At 46.6% G+C, this 26,232-nt stretch overlaps 1 protein-coding gene across 1 annotated transcript in view; it reads left to right on the plus strand.

Annotated features, from left to right (window-relative positions):
• Positions 1-8,256: 8,256 nt before the first annotated feature.
• Positions 8,257-26,232, plus strand: part of LOC138511607 (uncharacterized) — a 242,072-nt gene continuing 224,096 nt past the window's right edge. The window contains exon 1 of the mRNA XM_069627394.1: positions 8,257-8,498. Within this exon, the coding sequence (XP_069483495.1) occupies positions 8,450-8,498 (49 nt within the window). The 5' untranslated portion in view covers positions 8,257-8,449. The remainder of the gene's footprint in view (positions 8,499-26,232) is intronic.

Genomic DNA, 26,232 nt, shown 5'->3' on the forward strand with positions numbered 1-26,232 from the left:
AAACCTCAAATAAAAGTAGCAGCAGAAGCAGAGTCCATGGAAAGATGGAAGTACCTACCGTATTGGGCACAGGGAATCTCATGTGCCTGAAGAATTTCAGTTACACTCTCCAGGTGATCTTCAATGAAATTCCTGAATCCTTTTTGTATGGTCTGATTAGAGTCTTGATAGACTTCCTTACCTTCAGTGTATTGCACGATGGGTCACCTTGCCCCCTTTTGCTCTGCTCTGTGTAGGTAGACTCAGTCTTGTGTACAGGAGAGTAGCCTGCTCCTGCCAAGTGAACATCTGGCACATTTCCCAGACTGTGGCTACATTCAAACTCACTGAGAGTAATGCCCCACTGCTCACAGGGATTCAAGAACACCACTGTACTCTTATCACCCCTGACACATGGATGTTGCTGTCTTACCTCCCTGCACTGGGTTTGGAGATCCTGAGTTTGCCTGTAAAGAGCAGATTTCTCTCGCCTCAATTGGCCAATTTCTCCCTACATTTCAGTAATTTGCTCTTTGCAGTGATCCATTGTTTGGACCCTTCTATCCTTCTCATCCATAAGCCTACAAATCTCATCTTCCATTGTCTGTAGTTCTTTGGCTGTTTTACTAACACCCTTTCTGAGCACTTGAACTTCTGCAAATACTATCTCCCTATCTTTCTGAACACCATCCAAAACAGATTTCTAACGCATTAGCTCTTCCTCACTCTCTGAAAACTGTTCTCTTTCTTCACCAATTGTGCACCAATTGTGCACTTAGATCATCACATGCGGCGCTGCAGCTGGAGGTGAGGTGCGTGCAGAAATGATGTTCTTTACAGGTCCGGAGACAAGATGGATCCAGAATCAGAAATAAGTTTGTTTTCTAACCTTGTCCCTTTCTTTCCTCTTTGTTTTAGGAGCTCCGGATTCGAGACGGGCATGGCAGAAGACTGAATGCAGGCTGCAGGCACGGTGAGTGTTACGCTGCTGGATGCAGAATAACGCAAAGCGTGTGTTGCTGATCGGGTGTGGTTTAAATAGCCTCAAAAATAGTCCCAGGTAAGAAGTCCCTAGAACCACACCTGAGTAAAAAATAGTCCCTGTAGAAAAATAGTCCCTTTCAGGCTTCATGCTGGATTGGAGTCATTTGCAGCATGGTCTGCCTGAGGTAAGTAATGACTATGAGCCTGGCGCCTTAGGCGCCAGGACTGATTCCTACTATGAGCCTGGCGCCTAAGGCGCCAGGACTGAACCCAGATAGCCCCTAGCCGGGGCTGCTGAGGTTTTACTAAATGTCTAGATGCCTGCTCCCGGGGCTGATGGGCTTGGTCCGGATGCCTGGGGGTAGGCATCATGAGTGTCAGATGACCATGTTGCCGAGGAGAATAGTTTAGCCTCCGCCTAATTGCACAAGTCAGCAAATTCAACTTCAGTCTCTGTCATATTTGCACCCTATGCCACCAAGGCAGTAAAGAATAATTTTACATGAACCCAGCGCAATCACTGCCACTTCCCTATACAATGCAATTCAAACAAGAGAATAACAAAATGAGCCAAATTCAGAATGCACCTATCACAACACAATATGAACCGTACTATGTATAGCCAAGCCCAGCACCTGCACCTTAAGTCAAAAGAACCCACCCATCGATGCCAAAAATCTGGAGGATATTTCCTACGCCCAGGCCATAAACTCCTGAGTTGTTTCTCTGAGTTCCTCAACTTTCTAGCATGGCTATTAGCCCCATGGAAATTGTATCTTTTATTTGGGGCTCTGACTCGGATCACTGCCGGGCCTAGTGTTGTGGTGCACCTTACTTTTACCGCGGGCAGTATTAAATGCTCCCTAGCTTTGCATCTGTCTATGCATCACCATGAATAACCAGAACACACAAGAAACAGACCAGCACTGAGCTAATTCTTTCATGTACTTTATATGCAATTGAGATTCTCAGCTCAGCACACAGTGTTTGTGATGAAAAATAACAAACGCAATGTAATAAATTCAGCATGACATTTGCAATGATATAAAATGAAAATGCACATTGTAATCTTACATTCTTCATTGGGTTGAAAGAATTCTCTACTTTTCAGACCAAAACAGGGATGTGAGTACACTTCACGCCCACTGCCTTCCCCACGATAAAATCCTTTCTCTCGTAGAAAACCTTACTTAGACTATACCGCTTGACTGGAAATACACTGCTATCTGTAGCCTTGAAAAGTATCACCTATTTTGGCAGGGTTGCAAGCTTTTTCAGTTTGCATATGAAACTGGCCCCTTGCACATGGAGGAACACATTGAAAATATCTAATTACGTTTGTATTGTCTGTCTATTTATTATACTTCTACACTTCCCCAAGCCAGGCCCGGAGTCCTTTTAATAAGACACTTTGTACATTATTATCATTACCGAAAGGTCATGCTCACCTCATTCACTAAAGGAAGTCAGCTCAAATGGAAGGTGCTGTGCCCACTTCGCAGCCTCTCTCTCTGTCTGCCTCACTAGAGCAGCCTCTCTCCCTCACTGGAGCAGCTTCTCTCTCACCCTGCCATTTTCTCTGGCTCAACTATCAATACTGTAGCTCTCTGCACACCGTCCCAGCTAGGCCCAAGAGTCCTTCCTTTTCTCTCCAATCTCTCCTTCTTCCACTCTCTATCGGCAGCAAAAGCCTCCAAAAAAAACCTCAATCTCTCAGCCACCTTTTTTAAACCCTCTCTGCCATTCAAGCTATATCTTTCTACAGAAGGAATATGATCTCCCAGCCTCTGGCAGTGATGTCACACATCAATCAAACATTGCCTGGTGTCAACTCCCTGTAATTTTCCAGAAGCTAACATGTGTTCCAACTAGGGGTGTACTGAACTTTGGCTTCGAGTAAGTATTCGGCCGAATATCGACTGAAAATCAGCTATTCAGTTTCGGCTGAATACTTACTGAAATACTTACTCGAAGCCGAAGTTCTGTACTTCCCTACCTTCTAGTTACTGGCTGAAACCTTTGACATATCAAATGATTTCAGGAGTGGCCACCAGATGACACCGTGCGAAAAGAAATGTAGGTCGTTTTCGAAAAGCGATGTATATCTGTACTGTGGAGTATTTTTGGGAAAGTGCGGGTTTGCATGAAAGGAAAGTCTGCTAATCAATGAGTGTTCGGCTAGTAGAGAGACGTAATGATGTGTGTAATCTTTCAGAAGACATGGATCACCAAGATGGACCGAGAAATGGGGGAATAGATCCCTGCAAGCTGTCTGTGGGCTAGCAGTGGTTGAATTACTGAGTAGAATATGGGCATCAATGAACAGTACATAAATAGGTGGCCATGAGTTGCAGCTAATTAGCTCCTGTGGGGAGCAGTAAACTAGAAAGGAGGGACGTGAGCAGAGAAGCCATTGATGCATAATCTGTGGAGAGAACCATCAGGAAGAGAGTGGGGTGGGGGTTTGTTGTAGAAATGTGTGATGCTACCTACGGTGGGAGAAGGAAGCTGGAGACTAAGTGATAGGCTTCGCAGAAGAAAGAGGTTGCCCCTGCTCCTTGCCCTGGGGTCGAAGCTCCATCAGAGGGCATTTCACCTCTCACCAAGCCTGCAGCCTTATCGGCCTCCATATGCCACAAGGATCCACGTCTTTAAAAAGCTGCAATGGCAAAAATCACAGATCCCAATTTAAGGAGCTTTATTCTGGACCTTAGAAACTTTATAATCACCAATGTTGAGAAACCGACTCAGTTTGAATCAAGGGAGGCCCTAAAAAATAAAATTCTAGCCTGGCTTAACATAAAAGGGACTCCTAACTGTATCAGATCTTCAGATTTAAGGGTCCTTCGGAGATCTCAGATTGAGAATTGGTGTAGTCTGGATAATACTTATTGTATAGTGGTGGGATGCGGATCGAGCAGCTTATCATTATTTCTACATAGAATTATTAATATGAACCATCTATCACCGTTCTCTAAGCTGAATATTGTTTTGAACTGATCTTTTTTTACTCAGTTGCACTGTCTGCTTTTGAGCATTGGTTTTGTTTAATTATTTACTGTATTAGCTTCCATTCATGTTTATATGTTGTTTATCTCTTTGTTTGTATGTCCTGTCTGCGCCATCATGCCTACGGGTCAATTGTGCGCATTATGAATACATTTTTTTTTAAAAAGAGTGCTGAGGGCCGGTGGGAGGGGGGTTGTCAGATTCATTGGAATGTAAAGTGAGGAAGGGGATGAGGCCAAAATGGTTTAAGTGCACATTAAGAATGGATGTAGATGTAGGCATGTGTTGTAAGAGAGGAGGAGGGAGTGTACTGCTGCCCCGAGAGAGTGGAGCTATGAACAAAAAATGAATGCCTTTCTGCCAAGAGGTTTTTAATGTAAGTTTCTTTCTGCCCAGTGGTGCTTCACAGAAGTGCCTTTTCTGCTTAGTGGCAATAAGGTAACCAACTGGCACCTCTCTGCTTAGTGGCTTCAAGGTTTACACTTGTGTTCAAAGTAGAAAAACAAATGCATCGGTGAAACATATCTCATTTATTTTCCAACATCGCCATGTGCGATACTTATTAGCTCAACGCATACCTTGTCTTTGTAACTTTATGATTCTGTAACATCTGTGACTGCACTTGTGATACTGTGCAATGGCTGGTGTAATTAATGCAATAATAAGTAGCTTATATTGCGTGTATGCTTCATTTCCTCTCCGCTCTCCCAGCGTATATTTGTGACTTTTCCCGGGTGTTCCCCAAACTTGGCTCTCAAGAGGGGCTTTGTTGTCATGTAAAATGGGAAGCCAGTCAAGGAGGAAGGTAATTGCGCTATTAAATGCGCGTCTTTGTTCACAACCTTCAGGCTGTGGGGTTTCGTGTTGTCTCCTGACAGGAAGGGGCGCTGTAGGCATGCGCACACATTTGATGTAGAACTCGATCGGCAGGTATAAGTAAAGGTCATTTTTTTAAAGTTTATTAGGTTTTAAAGCTGCCTGCAATTTCAGTTCTGGGCCTGCAGGTGCTGCTAATGAAAAGCACCTGCGTGATTCACATGTCAGAGTTTCTTACTAGACCCAGTCCTACTTCTTAGGGTCTCAGCTTCCAACTTGAATAGATTTGTTGTATTACCTCAGCAGGGATGGGTGGGGTTGCACCTTGTGCTAGTCCGCATGCGAGTAAGAAGCATCCTGAATTTAGTTGAAATGGGGGCGGGGCGGCGCTATGGTTCCTTCAGTTGAAGTGCGGGAGTGTCAGACAAAAAAATGCACCACAGTGACAACGCACGAAAAGTGTGATTGGCAAACATGTCCGAGGGCTCAGGTTTACAAAATAATAGTAAAAGCATCATTACCATAAGCTTTAACCAGTGGCCGGAGTGGGCGGGAGCGGTCGAGAGCTGTGCTCCTCTACGTTTTATTAAGTTTTATCCTTCCTATACTTTTATTTTTAGATGAAACCATTCCGCAATGGCTTAGTCTTAAAATAAAAGTGTAGGAAGAAGTTGAAACTTGCACTTCAGTGCAGTGCACTGAACATTCCCTTAAACAGTAGGCACATTTGTTTGGGGATCTGGATTGTGCCTGGGTGGGGTGCAGTAATGGGGTTTGTGGGGAGCTGGGTCAGGACAGTTGGGAACTTAGCTCCACTCCTTCTTTTCGTACGCTTCGACCACAGCCTTAACATTAAAGCTCTAGGAGTAATGTAATTAAAAAGCTAAATTTTTTTGTTGATAAGCTGGAATGAAATTAACACAAAGATACGTAACACAAATTACATCTACAGCCAGACATTTCAAATTAGGAAATCATATGGAGAATGTAATGAATTGGGGTAAATCAGCAACAAAATATGTTGCCTACCATGGAAGGTAAAGCAGCACAGTAGGTTACAAAATGTGCTGAAGAGGTCTAGTACAGCTATCTCAAGTTCCTTCCATTGGTTTTATTTTGCAGGACCAATTAAAGCACATTTCTTATGTTTTATATTGCAAAAGGAATATTTCTATACATATATATTGACACATTTCTAGTAGATCACCACTATTCGGATCAATATTCGGCTCGGCCGAATACTTAGGCTAACTATTCGGTATTCAGCCGAATAGTAAATGTACTATTCAGTACACCCCTAGTTTCAGCCCTGTCACCTTTATAAAGGGTTTCAATCGATAGTTGCAACATTCGCCTTCCAGCTTCCTGCGCTAGCAACTCAAACACAAAGGCCTTTTTTAAACAGAAGGATTTCTGCAAATTCCTTGAGCAGCCTTCATGTCCCCAACGCAAAAGCAGTTTTAATCCCTGCATTTTTGTTTTCCAAACAGCATCGGAGAATCTGTGTTTGCGGTCCCATTTACACTCCCGAGTTTGCACCCTAAGTTTGCACTGTTAGTTATGGACTAAGCTGTCCCATTCTAAGCACTAATTATGTTGATGGTTTAGGGGTTAAGGGTTAATGATTAGTATGTTAGGAATTAGTGGGGATTAGTGTACTAGTCCCTATACTACAATGTGGTCCTATGGTACGTTATGCTTATGCAATGCTATGCTATGTAACCAATTCAAGCTAACCTTTCTTTGGTTTGTATGAATCCACAGCACTGTCTCACATCAGCTATGAGCCACACACACTGGCTGTAATACCATCATCATTTATACATTGGCAAACACCTTCTATAAGAATCTGAGTTGTCACCAAAATTCCTTCTTGGCTAAAATTTGGCCAGTTTATCCTACAACCCCTTGAGCCCTTCCAGCCCGGTTCCTCACACTTAGCCCATGGACCTTCTTTCCCTTGCACTCTATGCAGCTCTCTGAATCCCCTGGCTTTGTCCACCTCCCCTGGTACTCGTCCTTCCGCCCTGACCAGTACTTCCCCCCTTCCCTCCTTACTGCTGCACTTGCATGATCTGAATGTCACAAGCCCTAATAGGACCGTTTTTGTTTGTTCATCCCTGCTCCCTCCTCCCCTCTTGTCGCGCCTTGAAACACATTGTGTATATGCCCATTAGAAATACCCAATATATAAAATAAATAAATGGCAGCCCATCTGAGACGTTCTCTAGGTTCTCCTCTAAGGTATATGCTTAAACGTACCAGCACTGTCACGTTAAAAAGATTATTTTTATTTTTTTTATTACTTGAATTTTAATCAAAAAGATTTTTTTGATTTTTACAAGGTTCTTCCACTCTGAGGATACTCCAATCATATTGTGACTTGATGTGTCTTCTCTTGTCTAGTCTTTTCTTCTTCAAGGTACTTTGTGTTCTCTCTGGTCTCACTTTTCAACTGGCAGGTAGTTGACAGAATTATGTCCGATCTAGGATGGACCTTTCAATGTGGGAGTTAAAAAGATTATGGGCCTCATTACACGGTAGGCGGTAACCATGGCACTATTAGCGCCATGGTTGCCGCCGGTATTTTAACGTGTCCGCCTTGGTGGATGGCGGAATTACCGCCCTACTCCAAGGTGAGCGGGGGCGGTAATTCCCCATTCACCAAGGCACTTCCCCATTCCCATTTTGCCCCCATAGGGCATAATGGGAATGGGGAAGGCGCTAATTACGGTACCGCAAATTGTGGTACCATAATTAGCACCAAGGTCCCTTTGCGGCACCCTACTTGAACGGCTGGTAAAACCAGCCGTTAAGGTCGGGTCCCGCAAAGGGAACTCGTAGTAAGGCGGTAAGGGTTTACCGGCACCGGTGCCCTTACCGGTACCGGTAAAACCTTACCGACAACCGTGTAATGAGGCCCTATATATTTTGAGACGTGATGATTCGCTTCTATGAAAAGTATGGTAGCCTTGTTAGGACATGCACAGTAGATCCAGCTACGCTTCCATTCAAAGTACAGTAGTCTCACTAAAAGGTGCAGGTAGTATGCAAATAAATTATAGCAGCCCTCTGATAAAATCTGGCACTGTTCTTTTCAGAGCATGGCAGCACTGCTGAGAAGTGCCACCAGTACCGTACTGTGCCATCCACCACGTACTGTCTGTGCCGTTAAAATGTAAGCAGCCTAGTGGCACCGATATTTCGTACTTTCGCCTATGCAGGTTATACTTGGTGATCGAGGGTGATCAATTTGCACTTCCAGTCAATTCTTGCCGCCCAGCCAAGTGGAATCTTACACAACCCAGCACCCATGAGCTTTTCGCGCTAAAAAGAGTGACACCTATTTTCTTTTCCAATACTTGTTGTTTCCTCTATACACCGATCTGATATGCCGAAGCCTTTTAGTTCACGGATTCAGGTGCCAGTGTGTCTCACGCCTCATAGCAACCGGCTTACCTGCCGCGCCCTCTGCAAGTGGAAACCAAACACAGGGTCGGCTTTCCTGTCTTTCTCCCAAGGAGCCGTTTTCAGGGCGAAAAAGAAATGTGGTCGAAGGAGGTGTAAGGGGTACGCCAAGAGAGCACTATGCCACCGCTAGAGCCCGGAGCTGCCCCTTCCGGTAGAAGTTCTCAAGCACCGCTCCTGTCCACCAAGAACCATGAATAAATCGAAGAAGAAAGTCTCTTTCCACCGGAAGCCAGTGTACAGTGAGTAGAACTACAAACTAAACGATTACGCACCGGTGCTGCAGCGTAATATATACACCCCCATATTACTAATTCCCCTCACTCATGTATTTTTTGATATACGTATGATTAACCTCTCAGAAGGACAATCCCATGCCTTGAAAAGCAGCACGTGTTCTATTCTTAGTTGTTTCTGCGTTTTTTTTCATGTGGGCAGGGGGCCTGCTCGCTATAAAAATTCGACCCACTCTCAGGGGGCAGTATCGCGCATCCCCTTCCTCATGGCCCATGCAGAGGCGTCAGCCGACAATTCGACTCCTTAAGACGATTCTACTTCTTAACTGCTCACTGGCAGGGATCAGTGCGCTGCTATAAGGAATACCGCGCTTTTGTCCAAATGTTCCTACCACGTTTATGCCTTCAGAGGAAAAACATGTTCAAATGTTATTTTTTTTACCAACAGCACATTTGGGAATGGGCTCGAATAGTAATCGTGGAAGCACGGGTTTTTTGTTCTTTTGGTGGATGGGGTTCCTTCAGTGGTGGAAGTGTACGAAAAGAAGTAGTAGAGCTATGTTCCCTACTGGTCTGCCCCGCTCTCCACACACCCCATCGCCACACCCCCTCCCATGCACAATATAAACACCCAAATGCATGCGCCTGCAGTTTAAGGGACTGTTCAGTGCACTGCACTGAAAGTGCAAGTTTCAACTGCTTCCTACACTTTTATTTTAAAACGAAACCATTCCGCAACGGTTTCTTTTTTAAAATAAAAGTATAGGAACGGTAAAACTTCATCAAAAGAAGTAGAGGAGCACTGCTCCCGCCCACTTCGACCACTGGGTTCCTTACAAACCAATCCTGCTGGAGGCTGTGGAGGACTGGCAACTTTTGGCCTGGTGAGCAAGTGCAATTGTCTGGCCAAAGTCCATGCAGCGACCCCACTGTCCAGAACAAATAGCCTCAATAGAAACGTCACACACACACATTCCCAAATATATATAGTGGACGTTAGTGACATTACTGTCCTTTTATTCAACATGTCTTTCAGCTATGTTTGCTGTTTCTTAGAGATCCAGTCCCCAGGGAACCGTTGCCACATACCAAACATAGTAAAATTATTTGATGAGGATAATACAATTTGGTGAAATTGGAATGCTGCAATGTGAGCCCAAGTTTCCTTATGTCCCAGTTTGCAATTTGACAGTAGGCTACATCTACTCCCATCCAATCTTTAGAGTTAGACCAATGTAAAGAGGTCGGGAAGCTGAAGAATTCGTTGGTAGAGACAAGACAGAGACCCTCATTACTAGATTGGAGGTAACCATGCATCCTTACTGAATACCGAGCCCGGGTTCCTCAAATGAGGACTTACCGGGCCAGCCCAACCTTGGAGGACCCGGTAATTCGTCATCCGAGGAACCCGGACCCGGTCCATCCCCATTCCCATTCGAGCCCCCATAGGGCTCAATGGGAATGTGGAAGGAGCTAACAACGGGCCTGTTAATAACGGGCCCGTTGTTAGCTCCCTGGTCTCCTCGCGGGACCCAGTAAGGACGCCTGGTTTTACCAGGCGCCTTTTGCGGGTCCCGCGAGGAGACCTCGTAATAGGGTGGAATGGGTTTACCGGCACCCCATTCCGCCAACCTCGTAATGAGGGCCAGAGAGTCTGGCTTCCCTGTAAGAGGCAAACAGGAGCAGGGACAATGGGCCTCATTACACGGTAGGCGGAGGACCAAGGTGCTCTTAGCACCTTGGTCCATGCCGGTAAAATACCGGCACCGCCTTGGAGGAAAGGGGAATTACCGCCCTATTCCAAGGTTGGCGGGGCGGTAATTCCCCCTTCCCCTATTGCCCTTCCCCATTCCCATTTTTGCCCCATAGGGCTCTATGGGAATGGGGAAGGCGCTAATTATGGTGCCGCAAATTGCGGTACCGTAATTAGCACGCTGGTCCCTTTGCGGGTTGGTTTTTAACGCCTGCTAAACAGCAGGCGTTAAAGTACCAACCTGCAAAGGGACCTCGTAGTAAGGCGGTATGGGTTTACTGGTACCGGTGCCCTTACCGGTACCGGTAAACCCTTACCACACTACGTGTAATGAGGCCCAATAAAAAGACCCATACCGGGATTACTGGCTACCCACAGCACATAACCCGTAACTGGCACTCTGCCTACCCACCCTCCATACCCACCACAACATAAGACCCACACTTGGCACCTTGCCACACTATTGGTACACATGATATGAATGGTAAATATTGTAATTATTTATGGAGTAACCCTATAGATTATGAACCCATATGGCTAAGACAGATAATTAAGAAAAATAAGGCACAGTAACCACAAGTGATTTGCTCAGGATCACCTAATGTGCAAAGTAGGCAAGGCAGGGTGTTGAGCACTGGCTCCTGGTTCCCCAGTTTCAAATTTACACTGAATGGGAGACTTAGGGCCTCATTCCAACCCAGGCGGTAAGTTCCCTACTTTACCACCATGGTGAAACTCTGTTTACACCATGGTGGATGGCGGATTTACCGCCCCATTCCAAGGTGAGTGGGGCGGTAAATCCCCATTCCCCATTTACCCTTCCCCATTCCCATTTTTGCCCCATAGGGCATAATGGGAGTGGGGAAGGCGCTAATTACGGCACCATAAATTACGGTGCCGTAATTAGCACCAAGGCGGATTAGCGCCTTGCATTTTAAACGGCTGCTAAAAGCAGGCGTTAAAATGGTAATCAGGCGTTAAGGGTTAACGACGCCGTTAAACCCTTAACGCCTGGGTTGTTATGAGGCCCTTAATCTTCTCATATATCATCTTCAATATTAAAATCAGCAAAACACTTTTTGCAAAGTTTTTAAAGGGTTAAACTAGTACACCTTTCAATAAATTTAGCTTTCAGTAAAGCAAGGGACATAATATAGCAACCTGACATGAAATAAGATGAGTCTGAATTGAAACATAGGTCCATAAGCCAAGTATGCATCACCTTGTTAGAACAAGAAAGGAGTCGCACCAGTTACACAAGGATTTGCGTTGGCTTGCAGGTCAGGCATACATCGTTTGCAATGGTCACTCAATCCACTGACCTATCTTTCGTAAGTCATACCTCTGTCTCATTTACCCTATTTTCCTTACTCTTCATCCTCTGGTGTTCTTCCTTTGCACCACATCCTTGATGCCCCTTCACCCTCCGCTTCCTTACAAGTAACTTTCAGACCTCTATTACCCTTTGGCCCCATCCCTTTACTCTTAACTCAATTCCCTTGGCTTACCTTGAACGCATCACCTTCTCTTGCCCACATGGTCAATCACTAAGTCCTTGTAACTCACCCCCTTCCATTGCCCTGGTTCACATGTAGATGGTAGATCACCTTTATTTGCCATTGATCCTCTGCCAGACACTAAAAGAAGTTGTGGTCAGGGACTTGACAGTAATTGCAGCTATAGGGTCTGCACTTGGACAACACAGTGCAAGACGCTGAGTGGACTTGGCATTTATTGGGCTGCCAAGGTGCACATTCTTGTAAAGTTGGCTGCCCATTTAAATTCATGCAAGCAGAGGGAACTGCAAGGGTGTCATCCTGTGGTATGGTGATGGAGAGCGGTAAGAGTGACCTAATATACGTATTTGTGTTTTCAAGGAAGCGCAGGCGATTTCCTTCAAAACACTTAGGGCCTCATTACACGGATGGCGGAGAACCATGGCGCTATTAGCGCCATGGTTCATGCCGGTAAAATACCGGCACCGCCTTGGCGGAAAGGGGAATTACCGCCCCATTCCAAGGTTGGCGGGGCGGTAATTCCCCCTTCCACCATTGCCCTGTCCCATTCCCATTTTTGCCTCATAGGGCTCAATGGGAATGGGGAAGGCGCTAATTATGGTACCGCAAATTGCGGTACCGTAATTAGCTCCCTGGGTCCCTTTGCGGGTTGGTTTTTAACGCCTGCAAAAAGCAGGCGTTAAATCCCCCAACCCGCAAAGGGACCTCGTAGTAAGGTGGTAAGGATTTACCGGTACCGGTATTTTACCGGTACCGGTAAATCCTTACCGCCATCCGTGTAATGAGGCCCTTAAAGTTTTTAGAAAGGGTCATGGTAAGGGGTGAAAAGGATGGCATCTCCGATTCCCACATACTCACTGCCTTTCCCAGGAAATGCCTAAAAGGGACACCATTGACTATTTTGTGCATAAAATATGACCAGAAATAATATGGACCACTACTGAAGATAAACAATTTCCACCTTCACAGTGGAGTTGTAAATGGCTGAGAAAGTGCTTAAACAGAATCTTTTCATGTTACCACCGGCGGGGGTGGTATTTTCCTTTATGTCTCCTGAGGTATTCCAGAAATGCAACCCACTTTAGTGGTAAACTATGAATAGGGGTGGATTTCAGAAATATCACTAGTGGAGTTGGTAACTTCCTCCAGCAGTATTTCACCAAAGAATTTGCCCGACTCTGAATGTCCCGCTTAGTTTTATTCTACTATTAAGTAATAATACCTGACTTACATTTTCCTGTGCTTGTTTTTCAACTGTGCACAAACGTCAGTACCACAAAATACCACACTGGTATTATTCATGGTTATTATTCAGGGTGCTATTAAACACGTGTTTGTAATGAGCTCACAAGTGATCAAGAAACTCACCAGAATAGAGGAGAAACAGTCTTACAGAGTCAAACCAAGGACAAACTCTAATAATATATGGAGACTAACTTCCTTGGAAAGTAGGAGTCGTAACTGGCTGCAGATTGCATTTGACCAAAGGTTTATGGGACACAGTGGTAGACAACATTAACATCCAGGGTCACAGAATCTGTTATTTAAATGCAAATTTTCCGCGATGCAGTATGAACATGCGCCTGTGGCCTAGGCGCATTTCCCTCTGACTGTGGATGCCACCCAGGCGCGCCTGCGACATTGCTGAAATCAAGATGACTGGTCGACTGCATCTACAGAGAAGCCAGCAAGCCTTTCAACACTCGGCTCATTCAAGGCAGGCTGGAATTTGAAGCGTTTTGTCTTTTTTGTTGCTTTTTTGACATGTTGCACTTCTGGCGCTGAGAGCAACAGTCCAGCCAGCCTGAGGGACAATTGCCCCTTTGCCCCCCTTCCCAGTCCACCCTTGGCTGGAGACCAATTCAATGGCACTTGGGCTAACTGGGATGGGAATATCTGACCCGTTCACTGCAAGCATATCTCTGCAGCCGATAGTTCAAGAACCTACGCTCTCTTACATGGATTTCAACCCAAATTGACCTACTTTGATTTGATTCATTTTTTTTATTAGACTATTTTTATATTAGTATATTTATTTGACTAAAGATAAATGATGCTATATTTTGCACAACTTCTTTGTAAATAGATTGTTCTTGCTGTTATGCTAGGTATATTTTGTAAGAGATAGAAAACTCATCCACGCCTGTTAGACCCAGGCCCACACATAAGTGGTGTACCTAACCATCAGCACCTGGAGTGGTCAACCTAGCACATCTGCAAGGCTGCTCTCAGTATATAGCATGCTGCGCAGTTTCTGCGTCACTATGGTTTATCAGTCCGGTATCCTTGTCCAAAGGTGCAGTCACCACAGAGCTCAGGAATACGACAGACCTGCTTTCATTTTAAAAACATAAAGACGTTGTTCAGTTGTTGAGCTATACACTTGTGGTCATACCCATCGCATGCGACTACAGTTAGTTGTAATTGGTTATTTGACCCGGGGATCAAACTTGTGTTGCTCCGTGTGGTCTTGCTTCCAAGGCGAACGCATTGCCCCTGAGCTATCCTCCCGACCATATAAACATAATAACAAACATCCTCTGCCAGACAGCTGGTCTGAGAACATTTCTCGATTGGTGCCTGCCTGTCCATGGATGTAGTCAAGCATCCAATCGCCGTGGTAGTTTTGAGTCCGTGTGCATAGTCCTAAAGCGAGTCAAAACAACAATGCGCAGTAGAACAAATAAACCAAAAATACTGGATTGAAGCAGATTTATCCTGCACTATGCGGAGTTCAATACAGTGCAGAAGGGGGCAGAGAGAAGGGAGGGGACGGTGGCGGAAGGAGTAAAGGGAGTCTGACAGTGGCAAAGTACGAACATGAATGGGAGCTCTCTGCAGAGGCCAGTGATAGGAGCGCAGGGAGGACACTGGGCCGGTTTTGCCAAGTTAGGGCTTTTGACTTCTAATGCTTTACTGTCCATGGCCCTCATTAGGACCCTGGCGTTAAGGGGTTAACGGCGCCGTAAAAGGTGTCCGCGCCGTTAAACCCTTAACGCCTTACTACGAGGTCCCTTTGCTGGACCCGACCTTAACTGATGGTCTAGACCAGCCGTTAAAGTAGGGCCCCGCTAAGGGACTCTCGAGGTAAGTACGGTACCGCAATTTGCAGTACCGTACTTACCAACTTCCCCATTCCCATTATGCCCTATGAGCAAAAATGGGAATGGGGAAGGGCCATGGTGGCAACCTTTGAATGGGGTGGTAATTCCCCATTCCGCCATGGCGGACTCCGGCATCGACCATGGTGTTAATAGCACCATGGTTTTCCGCCTGAGTCCTAATGTGGGCCCATGCCTTTATCATACTTTGCTATGTGTGGTGTCAAGGTCTGTGCCCCTCACCAACCTACTCATCGAGATCTCTGACTACTCCCCACACTAAGACGCTCGACTACTATGCCCCAACATACAGTATGCACACCAACTACGCCACTCGAACACATCAATTGAATAACCACCTAAGCTGATATCAAAACACAATGCTACACCTCCTCTGCCAATTTAGATATCGCAGCAGTCCCACCCAATGCACTCTAACACCATGGGCACACAAACACACACGTCTCTATTCTCTCCACACAGAACACCTAGAAAGAGACCCACATGTAGTGCTTAAGGTAGGTAAAATAAAAGGTTAAATAAACTTTTCATACCATATTATAAGCATTACCGTAAAATTAAAATACACTACAATAGTACAAAAAAGAAGTAAAAGCATAAAGTAATAAAGGATAAGTAATATGAAAAAAAAAACATGTCTTTCTTTACTGGGTTTGTAATCATTCCATTGTATGTATGTGATGGTGTAATTCATTGAGACCCACATTTAATCTTAACATGTGTCTGGTCATAATCATTATCTACTTCCAATATGTACACGTATTCCACTCCGTTTCTTTTCAATTATGAAACATAATCTGACTATCACAATAGATAAAGATAAAAAATAGCCCGTTAAACAACGATGCCAAAAATATTCAGTTTTTATAATGATATGATATGATAGTTTATTTATATAGCACCTATACACAATGTTTTTCAAAGCGCTTCAAGGCAAAGGAGGGAACAAGGAAAAATACAATGACATTCTTACAGGCCATGAACTGTAAGGATGTGAAATTAACTATCGTACTCGGCCTGACGACATTTCAGATAGTGCAAGAGCTAAGACATAAATAAGGAAGGGAGGGTGAGAGTGGGACGGAAATGGAAACAGACAGGTAACTACCCTACTAGACCTGACGACATTTCTGGAGAAAGGGAGGGGAGGAACACAACAAGCAACTATCGTACTAGGCCTGACAACGTTTCAGATAGTGCTGGAGGGAGGGGGGCAGTAAGCGGATGGAGGAGCGACAGACGAATTTGCTATCATACTAGGTCCAGGGACAATTCTGATAGAGTAAGTGCATAGAAAAAAGTAAGGGGAGGAGGGGAGGAGATAAGAAAAGGGAGAGAGGTGGGGAGGGGAGATCAGAGAGTAAGCAGTCAAAAAGAGTGGCAAAGCAAGAGGGGAGAGCGAATACAATTGCAGAAGTCAGTAGTAACACATAGGGCCTCATTACACGTTGTGCGGTAATGGTATACCGTTACCGGTAATGATTTACCGGTACCGTTAATTCCCTAAGCAAATCACGACCCGGACCCACTGATATCTGCGCACCTGTTACTTACGGTGCCACTAATAGCGGCAAGGCCGCGGGCGCGCGACCCACATGCCGGAATTAGCGCCATGGCCCTAATACCAGGCCATCACAAGCCATGCGGACATGGTATTAGCGGCATGTAAAACACCCAAAAACCCCTTACCGGCATGGCGCTAATAACGGCATCGAAAAGCACCCGTTAAGAGACCTGAGCAGTGTACCCATCAACTACACAATGGACACAATCAGCACAGGTGCATGCAATGGAGACAGGCAGCACAAAAGAGCACACCACACCCCTACCCACACCCCTTCCCACACCAAGATGGTCCCAATAGCAGCAGCATGACATGACAGCCTTGACTACATGATAGCAGTGCAGCACCTATAACAACATGAAGCACCAGAGGTGAGCCGTAACGGAGACCCATTCCTCACACCATACAGGCGAAGACAGCCATCCACTGAGGAGGTGGCTCCTAACCCCTGTACGTAACCCACAGTACCATCAGGAAGAGGACAACAATATAGTACATCCTTCCAATGACAGTGCTCCGCTGCCTAAGCGGCCTGGGTGTGGCACTCCTGTACGGCCGTGTCAAAGTGGCAAAGACAACCATGGCATGTGTAGAGCATCACAAAATGTGCATATGATGGAATGTGCCTATGCCACTTGAAATTGACATGCAACCACCAGAAGAGTATGATGTGGCTGGGGATGAGTGCGGGTGGAATGCCCCGGCAGGACATGAAACAGGCAGTGCCAAGGAGGCACACGATGTGCATCAGCATCTGATTCTGTAATCTCATCATGCACCAAGGTGAAATAGCATGGACGTAGATGGGAATTGTTGCCCTGGTGCATGTTTCGAGGCCCACAAAGGACCCTGTCCACAATGAATGACACATACACAATAATGGAGACCACGCTTGGGTTTCAAACTCTGAACAGTGTATATTGAACATATTGTGGTACTAAAGTGCATAACACAGACTCCCTAAATACACCCTTACCCCCCTCCCCCCTCAACACACCCAATCACACCCTTAACCCCCTGCCCCCTCAACACACCCTTACCCCCCTCCCCCCTCAACACACCCAATCACACCCTTACCCCCCTCCCCCCTCAACACACCCAATCACACCCTTACCCCCTCCCCCCTCAACACACCCTTACCCACCTCCCCCCTCAACACACCCTTACCCCCCTCCCCCCTCAACACTCCCATGTGAGTCTCATGACGTGAATGTGTCCATTGCCACATGTGGCACACGAATCCTGGCTGCCCTATTTGCCAGTGCCTGCATCGTCATCTGGTGGTTGTGAAGCCGTGCGCCGCAGGTTCCGCATAGACCGGCGCAGGGGACTAGTCTGGTGTGAACTCCCAGACGAGGAGGGGCCTGGTTCTTCCTGGCCCGTGAGTGGGCACCGACGCTCAATAGCGTCTGCTATGCGGTTCATGGCCTGCCGCAGTTGGGCCATTTCACTGCAGATTCGGCTGGTGCATGCCTCCATGCCCTCCCTTGTCTGCTGTGCAAGTGTAGCAATGTCCTCCCTCAGGCGGGCTGTCTCTGCCACATGTTGACCTACTAGGCCACTCATCTCGGTCTGCCTCTGGTAGATGGTCGAGAGGTCATGTCGCATGGTGGGTGCTGGTGGGATGGCTGATGCACCTGGCCCCATTGCACTTGCATCAGGAGAGGATATCTGGGGGCTCCATATCCCTTCAGGGGTGGGTGAATCTCCATGACTACCCGGACCTGAGGAGTACCTCGGGCTTGCCAGTAAGGGGCTTGTTGGTCTGGGGCTATGGCTATCAGCATCAATGGCAGGTGTGTCCTCCTCATCTGAAGGTGGGGCCGTGGCTGCTGCTTCACCCGTTGAGCTGGTGGCAGCAGAGTGCATTCCCTCGATGCTGCCCTCACCTGCTGGCAGACACACTTCCGTGGGTGCCACGACGGGAGCAGCCATGGGCTGTGGATGCGTGCAACTGGTGTTCCGGCTGCTTTTGTCCCTGTGGTCATGGACACTCGTCCTGGCTGCCCTTGTGGATGTGGCGGTGTCGCCTGTGGCATCCCTCCTTGCTTTTTTGCTGGATGTGGGAGCAGGTGTGGAAGTGCGTGCCTCCTCAGTGTCAGTGTGTGATCCTGCAAGGGTGAGAAATGTTGACAACCATCAGTAATGGGTCGACCTGCCTTGAGCAAAATGAATACGTCATGCCGTTCTATGCATTCCGGGGTCTTTAGTGTGGATGCAGGTAATGGGGATGTTGGGTGGGTCATGCATGAATGGGTCTGTGTTGTACGGGCATGTGGTGATGCATGCATGTCTGTTTGTGGCTGGAGCCACGGCATTCATATGGACACATGATTGGGGGGAACATCACACTTCACTGTGCATTGTTTGATGCATACACTCACCTCCATCGGACGAAACGCCCACGCCATGCTCCATTTGTCCAACTCCCTCAATGCATTCCACCCCGATGGTTGATGCACATGTCTCCTCCCACTCAGTGAGCTTGATTGGCGATTCACTGCCTCCTCCTGTGCCCGTAGCCAGGTTGCGGTTCACGGATAGAATGTTCCGCACACGGAGCCGGAGGTCATCCCACCTCTTTCGGCAGTCTTTGACTGTGCGGGTTGTGGTGCCTACCGCGCTGACCTTGTGGGCTACCTCTTCCCGGATGGCCTTCTTCTTCACAATGGTCTCCCGACGCATGTCGTTGTTGAAGACGACATGAGCATTGTCTGCTAGTGTCTGCGTTAGCATAAGGAGCTCCTCCTTGCAAAATTTCTCCTTGCGTTGCCGCTCAGACGATTTTTTAACGGCCTTGGGCATCTTCACAGTGTCCTTGGTGTATTTCCCAACGTGGTTCCTGGTAAGGTGTCCTGGATAAGGAGGATGGCAATGGATTGTGTTTTAAAGATGGCCGCCGTGCTCTTTCCCGTTCCGGTGCGATGACGCTATTTCCGGTTCCGCAATATTACGGTAACCGCTATTAGCGGTGACCGCTAATGGCGGTCACCGACATTTGCGGAAACCGCTATTTGCATGTGGCGGCAGGTCGGAAGTGCTAACAGCGCTTTCGAGGATGCCGTTAAGGGACTTTTTGGGGACTTTTGCGGCATGGCGGTAGGCTCATTACCGGCATGGCGGTAGGCTCGTGCCCGCGATCTCGTAATGGCATGCAATTTGCGGCCTCTTGCGAGGGCGGACATGCTATTTACGCCATGCCGGTAATTAGCAATTTTTACCGCCTACCGTGTAATGAGGCCCATAATGTTGCATATCATTTGTGTGACTCAGAAAGGGTCCCAGATGATATATTTGTATGTCCATTATGGACCAACATTGATTTAATAAGTGTCTACTAGTACTCTGGAGCATTTAAGTTTGTTTGCACAATCGACAATATGTTAGGTTTTTTGGGATATTGTACCATGATCCAACTGTTGTTAATACTGGGAGTTTGTCCAGTTTCAACTGTAGAAATGTCCTCCTGTAGCGTGGCGGGGGAAATTGTATTGGATATCACTGTGTCGTAAGATTTGTGAAGTTTAATCTGGAGAATGTACCCAAGCTTCTTAGTTGGCTCACATGATCATGATTTCCACACCAATTCCCTCTTTGCCACAGTCCTTCAATTCCAACTGGAGTAACTAGAGAGTCTTGTCCCAATCGGGCGCCAAACATATTTCACTGAAGTATTCTTCATTCATAGTTTTCAGGTCAATCAAAGAATTCCCAAAAAATGTCATCATTAATGGCTTTTTTTCAATATTGTTAAGATGGAGTTTTCTAAGGAGGTAATGATCTTGATGTATACGATATCTCGATTAATTTTTAACATTTGTGGACAGGGAAGTAAGTCCCAATTCCCATCTGATTGCCTCTGTTCAGGTACTCTGGGATAGGTCGGGTATTCTAGACCATATTTCCCACTTAAGTTTGTTCAACTAGAGATCATGTTTATCGTAGGTCGCCTCAAGGCCGTAGAGCATGCTAATGCACAATTTCCATCTACATGCTAAGGTAATTCCCAGTGGGCAGCAGCCTGCAGTTTTCTGTCCAAATTATTTAATCATAGCCATCAAAGATAGAGCCTTCAAGCATTTTTCGAGTAAATATTGTATGGTTGCCATATTTTTCAGATATCTAGTAACCTAAATAGGTATATCTTTCCACCTGCTCAACATGTCCCGCAGGAATTTCTTTGACATTAAACATACGCATTGTGGAATTAAAGTGCATGAATTTTGTCTTAATCAAATTGATATGCAAGTCATTTCTTTCATAAGTGCTTATAGCTATGGCACTTCACGTAAGTGCATTAAGAGTGTGGGCAAATACAATAACGTCATTGGCGTAAGTGAACCACCCGATGTGCCTATTGCCACCTGTGGGCGAACGGTTATTTATTCCCTGCAGTGCATCAGCAAAGTCAGTTACATCCAGATTGAAGAGCATGGGAGCCAACACACAGCACTGCTTAAGCCCTGTCTCTGTTCATAGCTCTTTGGTATAGTCTCGCTTGCTGTTCAATGTCACCTGTACAATGGTGTTGGTCTGCAAGTGCACTATCTGGGTCATAAAGCCATCAGGTATATGTCTTTTTTTTAAAAATTCAATTTGTATTGATTTTTGTAAAACAACAGCATAGGTACGCAAATTACAAGATTTGGGCAATCGCCCTCAACAAATCAAACTATAAGCCATTATTCCCTGCGTTTGTTCCCCCCCTTGCTCCCTCCCAACCACCCCACACAGTATCTCGAGCGCTGCTGTCTACTTATGGAAATGATGCGGCATAGGGCAGCGTCAATCCGGGTTTTCTCCGCCAATGGTCGACCGGCTTTCCAGGTTCCAAGGCCTTTCGTTCCATGTCGGGGCTTGTTTTTGGGCCGGGCCAAGGACGCTTGAGGGTCTCAGGACGTGGCCTATGTATTGCCAAACACCTCTTGAAATTGCAGCCAGTCTGTCTCTATTTGGGTACTTGAACCATGTAAAGCCGCAGTGAGTCTTTCCATTAGGAATATATATGTCTTTGGCAATCATCACCCATTCTTTCTTCGAGGGGAGGGCGGGCCTCTTCCACGTTCTAGCGCGGGCCGCTCTGGCTGCCAACAGTAGGGAGTGCGAGAGGTCCGGTCATTTTTCCCAGTGGTCATCCTTATGCTGCAGGCCAAACAGTATCAATATCGGGTCCAGCGGGAGCACACCTTCTCCCGCCTCTTTCAGCCAGCTAAGGACTTCGGCCCAGTAAGTTTGGACCTTCCCACATGTCCACCACATGTGCCAATAGTTTGCCCTTTCCCCACACCCATGCCAGCAAAGGGGGATTACGTCTGGGAACATCCTAGAAAGTGTGATCGGGTCATACTGCCATCTGTGCAGGAGTTTGACAGCATGGGTTTTGTATTGGCAGGAGATCGAGGTCTTAAATGATTTACTACAGAGTCGCCCCCAGAGACCGTCTCCGATCCTACAACCCAAGTCTCTTTCCCATTTCCCCCTGAGGCTTTTAGTGGTTCCCTCCCGGGGGGGTTAAAGGGCAGAGTAAAGGAGTGAGATGAGGCCTCTCATCTCTACATGGGTATCTAAGATTCTTTCAACTGGGGTGAGTTTTCTTTGTAATTTGGGCTTTAGTTTTGGTTTCATTAGGATTCCCTTGAGTCTCAGGTAGAGGAGTGGGGAGAGCCTACCTATTCCCAAGGATTCTTCAAGCTCCTGGATGCTTATAAAGGACTCCTCCCTGACCAACTGACCAACTCTGCATAGGCCCGCGTCAAACCAGGGCTGATAGTGTTCATGGCCTGGTATTTCCTCTAAAACTAGTGTGGACCAGATGTGACTCATGGGGGAGGGCCAAGTGGTCACTTTCTCACCGTGTCCCTTACCCTCCAACGCCTTCCACATTGTTACTAGTATTGGGTGATCCCTGATTCTCCTTGGCAGCTTTTTCATCGGGACCCATAACCACTCACCCACTGCGACCGGGCTCAGGAGGGAGTTTTCGAGAAAGACCCATTGTTTGTTGGGGTCCTTTCTGAGGGTGGGGGCCAGGGTTCTGAGCTGGGCTGCTCTGTGGTAAGTTCGTAAGTCTGGGAGGCCGACCCCCCTCTATCCTTGGGGAGGGTGAGTGTTTCGTAACCTATTCTGGGTCTCTGGCCTTGCCATATGAATCTCGTTATATGTTTTTTGGCTTCTTTAAGAAGTGCGTCTGGGGCTTCCAAAGGGAGCATCTGGAAAACGTGCAGGACCCTGGGGAGAAGGTTCATCTTTACAGCGTTTATCCTTCCCATCCACGAGATTTGCCCCTTACCCCATGTCTCCATATCTTTAAATAAGTTGTCAAACAGCGGGGGGTAATTTGCCTGGCTTAGATCTTCGTGGGGCCGGACGGTGTTGATCCCCAGGTATTTAATCCCTTCGGTGCTAATTTGGAACCCCAGGGGGGACAGCTCCGTGAGGTCCCTGTCTGCGTCTGGGGCAAAGGGGAAGATCATTGACTTCCCTATGTTCATCCTGAAGCCTGAGAATTGGCCGAACCGTTCAATAACCCGAACGGCCGCCGGGACCGAGCTAGTAGGTTCCCTCAGGTGGAGCAGTATGTCATCTGCATAGAGGCCGAGCTTGAAGGTCCGACCTCCAACAGCAATACCGCGGACCATCGGGGCACATCTGATGTACTCCACGAGTATTTCCATGGTCATGGCGAACAGGATTGGGGAGAGGGGCAGCCCTGCCTCATCCCCCTTTGAAGGCTGAATGTTCGTGAAAGGCGACCATTCACTGTGACTCTAGCCGAGGGGTCTGTGTATAAGGCCTTAAAATGGCTCACCTGATTCCCTCGCCAAAGCCCAGTTTGACAAGGACTCCATGTAGAAACTCCCAGTCCACCCTGTCGAATGCCTTTTCTGCGTCGATGGCCACCAAGACAGGGTTGTCTCCCTTCGGGGCCGCTTCCCTCATCAGATGCAGGGTCTTTCGGAGGGTGTCCGCCCCCTGTCTCCCCTGTATGAAGCCCACCTGGTCGGAGTGGATGAGTACCGGCATATGGCTGTCTAGTCTCGTGGCTATGATCCTGGTGAACAGTTTAGCATCCACATTCAGGAGGGAGATTGGTCTATATGACCGGCAGTCTGTTGGATCTTTGCCCTCCTTCGGGATCACTGTTATCAGTGCTTTGCCCGGTCCTCATGATATTTGTGAATAGGCCCGCCAGAAACCCCGCTAGTAGGCCTCCAAAGGCCTTATAGAAGCCTGCGGTAAATCCGTCCTCCCCGGGGGCCCTGCCCAGCTTAAGACCCGATATTGCCTTGAGTACCTCCTCGCTCGTTATTGGGGCGTCTAAAGCTGATGCCTCTAGGGGGTCCATCACAGGTAATTTTACTCCTCCGAGGTATGCTCCCAGTGCCTCCGCCTCCACTTCTCCTTCCCTCCCGTAGAGAGTCTCATAGAACCCCGCAAATTCCTCCACTATTCCCTCGGGATCCGTTTTTGTCCCCTCATCCCTGCATGAGATCCTTGACACCCATCTATCTCTCCGTTGGCCCCAGAGTTTGGCCGCCAGCATGGCGTCGGCCTTATCCCCTTTCTCATAATACCTTTGGCGCAGGTGTTGGAGGCCCGCTACAATTTTCCCCATCTCCAATGCTCTCAGCTCTTGCCTTTTCTCTCTTGCATCCCCCAAGTCCCTTTCCCTCGCCTCATCCCTCTTCCCTTCAGATCCCTCCAATGCTATTATCTCTGCCCATAGCCTATGAGCCAGGAGAGTCCTGGTCCTTTTTTTGGAAGCCCCCTCTCTAATCAGAACACCCCTCCAGGTCACCTTTGCTGCTTCCCAGACTGTCTCTATGTTGACTTCACCCGTGTTATTGAGTTCAAAATATTCATTGATCGCCTTCTCCATCTCCTCCTTAAAAACCACATCCCTTAGCAAGAAGTCATTGCATTTCCACAGGGATTCTCTGGGTTTCAGACCCAATACACTAATATCTGCCCAGACCATGTCGTGGTCCGACCAGCTAACCGGGCGGATGATGCAGGACTCCACTCGGCTCATGTTCTGGTGCCCCATGAAAAGATAATCTATTCTCGTTCTGGTACCATGGACCGCTGAGTAGGTGTATCCCTTACCCTCCGGATACAATTCCCTCCATGTGTCCACGAGCCCATAGCCCCACATTAGCTCCCGGAATTTCCCCTGGGGTCTGCCCCTATGTCGTTTTTTAAGCTTTGTCCACAGGATGTTACGATTGACTGTGCCAAAAGCTGACGAGAAGTCTATACACATAGCATACGATGGAGGGCTATCTGTAGCCCCGGCTTGCCTGATCAAGGTATCCAGCATTAATATGTCATAAATGGTCGGTAGGCCAGGCGAAAACCCCATCTGCAGTTCACTGAACAGGTTTTCTTCTCTTACCCAATGTTCTAGCTCGTTTAAAAGGAAAGTGTCAAATACTTTTCTGGGCACGTCTAATAAGGCCAGTAACCTTGTCTGGGTTAAGCATGCATCCTTTTTTGTGTACCATTATCACATGGGCCTTCTTCCATAAATCAGGAATGTTACCTCTTTTCGTAATAGAATTAAAAAGACAATATAATGTGTGAGCCCAATTTTCCCGTTCCCTCTTTTATACCAGATTAGCCAATTTGTCGGGGCCGGCAGCTCTTGATTGCTTTACATTTATTATAATCTCAAATATATTTTCATAATCACAATCGAGTATGAAGACCTTGTCAGGTGTGCATGCCTAGTCTCTACCCACAAATGTTCCTTTAATCTATTTAGTCCAGTCAGTCTCTGCCCCTGAGTTTCTAGCGAGGGATGATGCATTTCCCTGTAACCAGTTCCGAGTTCGCCAAAATGTTTTGTAGTCACCACAGTTCAATATCTCATACAGTCTTTCTCATTCCATGTTCTTATTAGAAAATCTATATTGTTTTCCAATTTAATATAACTATTCTTAATTTTCCTAATAGGTTTCTATTTTTCCGTAATGCTTATGTTGACTGTGGTAACACTTCTGATGTACCTTGGGTCTCTTTTTGCACTGCCTATGGCAATATGATATGCTTCCATCTTGCTTGGATTCTGTCTATGCACTTTAGTATGTCGTATGGCAAGAAGGTGACAGTCTGATACATGCTTTAAGAGCATTAGGCGATAGGTCCTCTAGCAGTTCAGTGTCTTGTGAGGGTGTCCTCTCCTTTTCTAAATGCCTTAAATTTCCTTGCTGTGGTAGACGTAAAGCCCCCTCTAACGATGGTATTAAAGCAATGCAAAGAGATGGGTGTAATTATTTACCCGAAATTCACCCAGTGAGCAATCAAGTGCCCTCGTTGATGGCAAGGATGCCTTGACCAGTGCCACTTTGCATTCTAGGGTGCCAACCAGAATGATGGCAATGTCCCTGAATATCAGGATGGGGTTCTGCAAATACGTCCAGCATTTTCTTTTCTTCAAATTTCTTTAATGAAATTTTATAACATGCAACAGATAAACAGCAATATCATATTTTAACAAATAAACATCTTTCCAACAATATAACTGCATATTTACATGACTTCTACAGGCGGCATGTAGTACAAAGAAGGAAAGAAAGAGCCAGAGAAAAGGGAGAGAATGAGATGGCATATACGAAAAGAAAAGAAGGAGCACATAGTGAGAGAAGAAGGAAAGAGGAAAGAAGAAAAAGAAAAAAAACAGTACATTAAACAATACTATGAGAGGGGAAATTATTCAGATGTACAATTCATTAAAAGCATTCCATATGGATAGCTATGTATCAGTTTTTTTTCAGTCTCTGAT

The sequence above is a fragment of the Ambystoma mexicanum genome, chromosome 6p, assembly GCF_040938575.1.
Source record: "Ambystoma mexicanum isolate Mex_15411 chromosome 6p, UKY_AmexF1_1, whole genome shotgun sequence".
NCBI lineage: Eukaryota > Metazoa > Chordata > Amphibia > Caudata > Ambystomatidae > Ambystoma > Ambystoma mexicanum.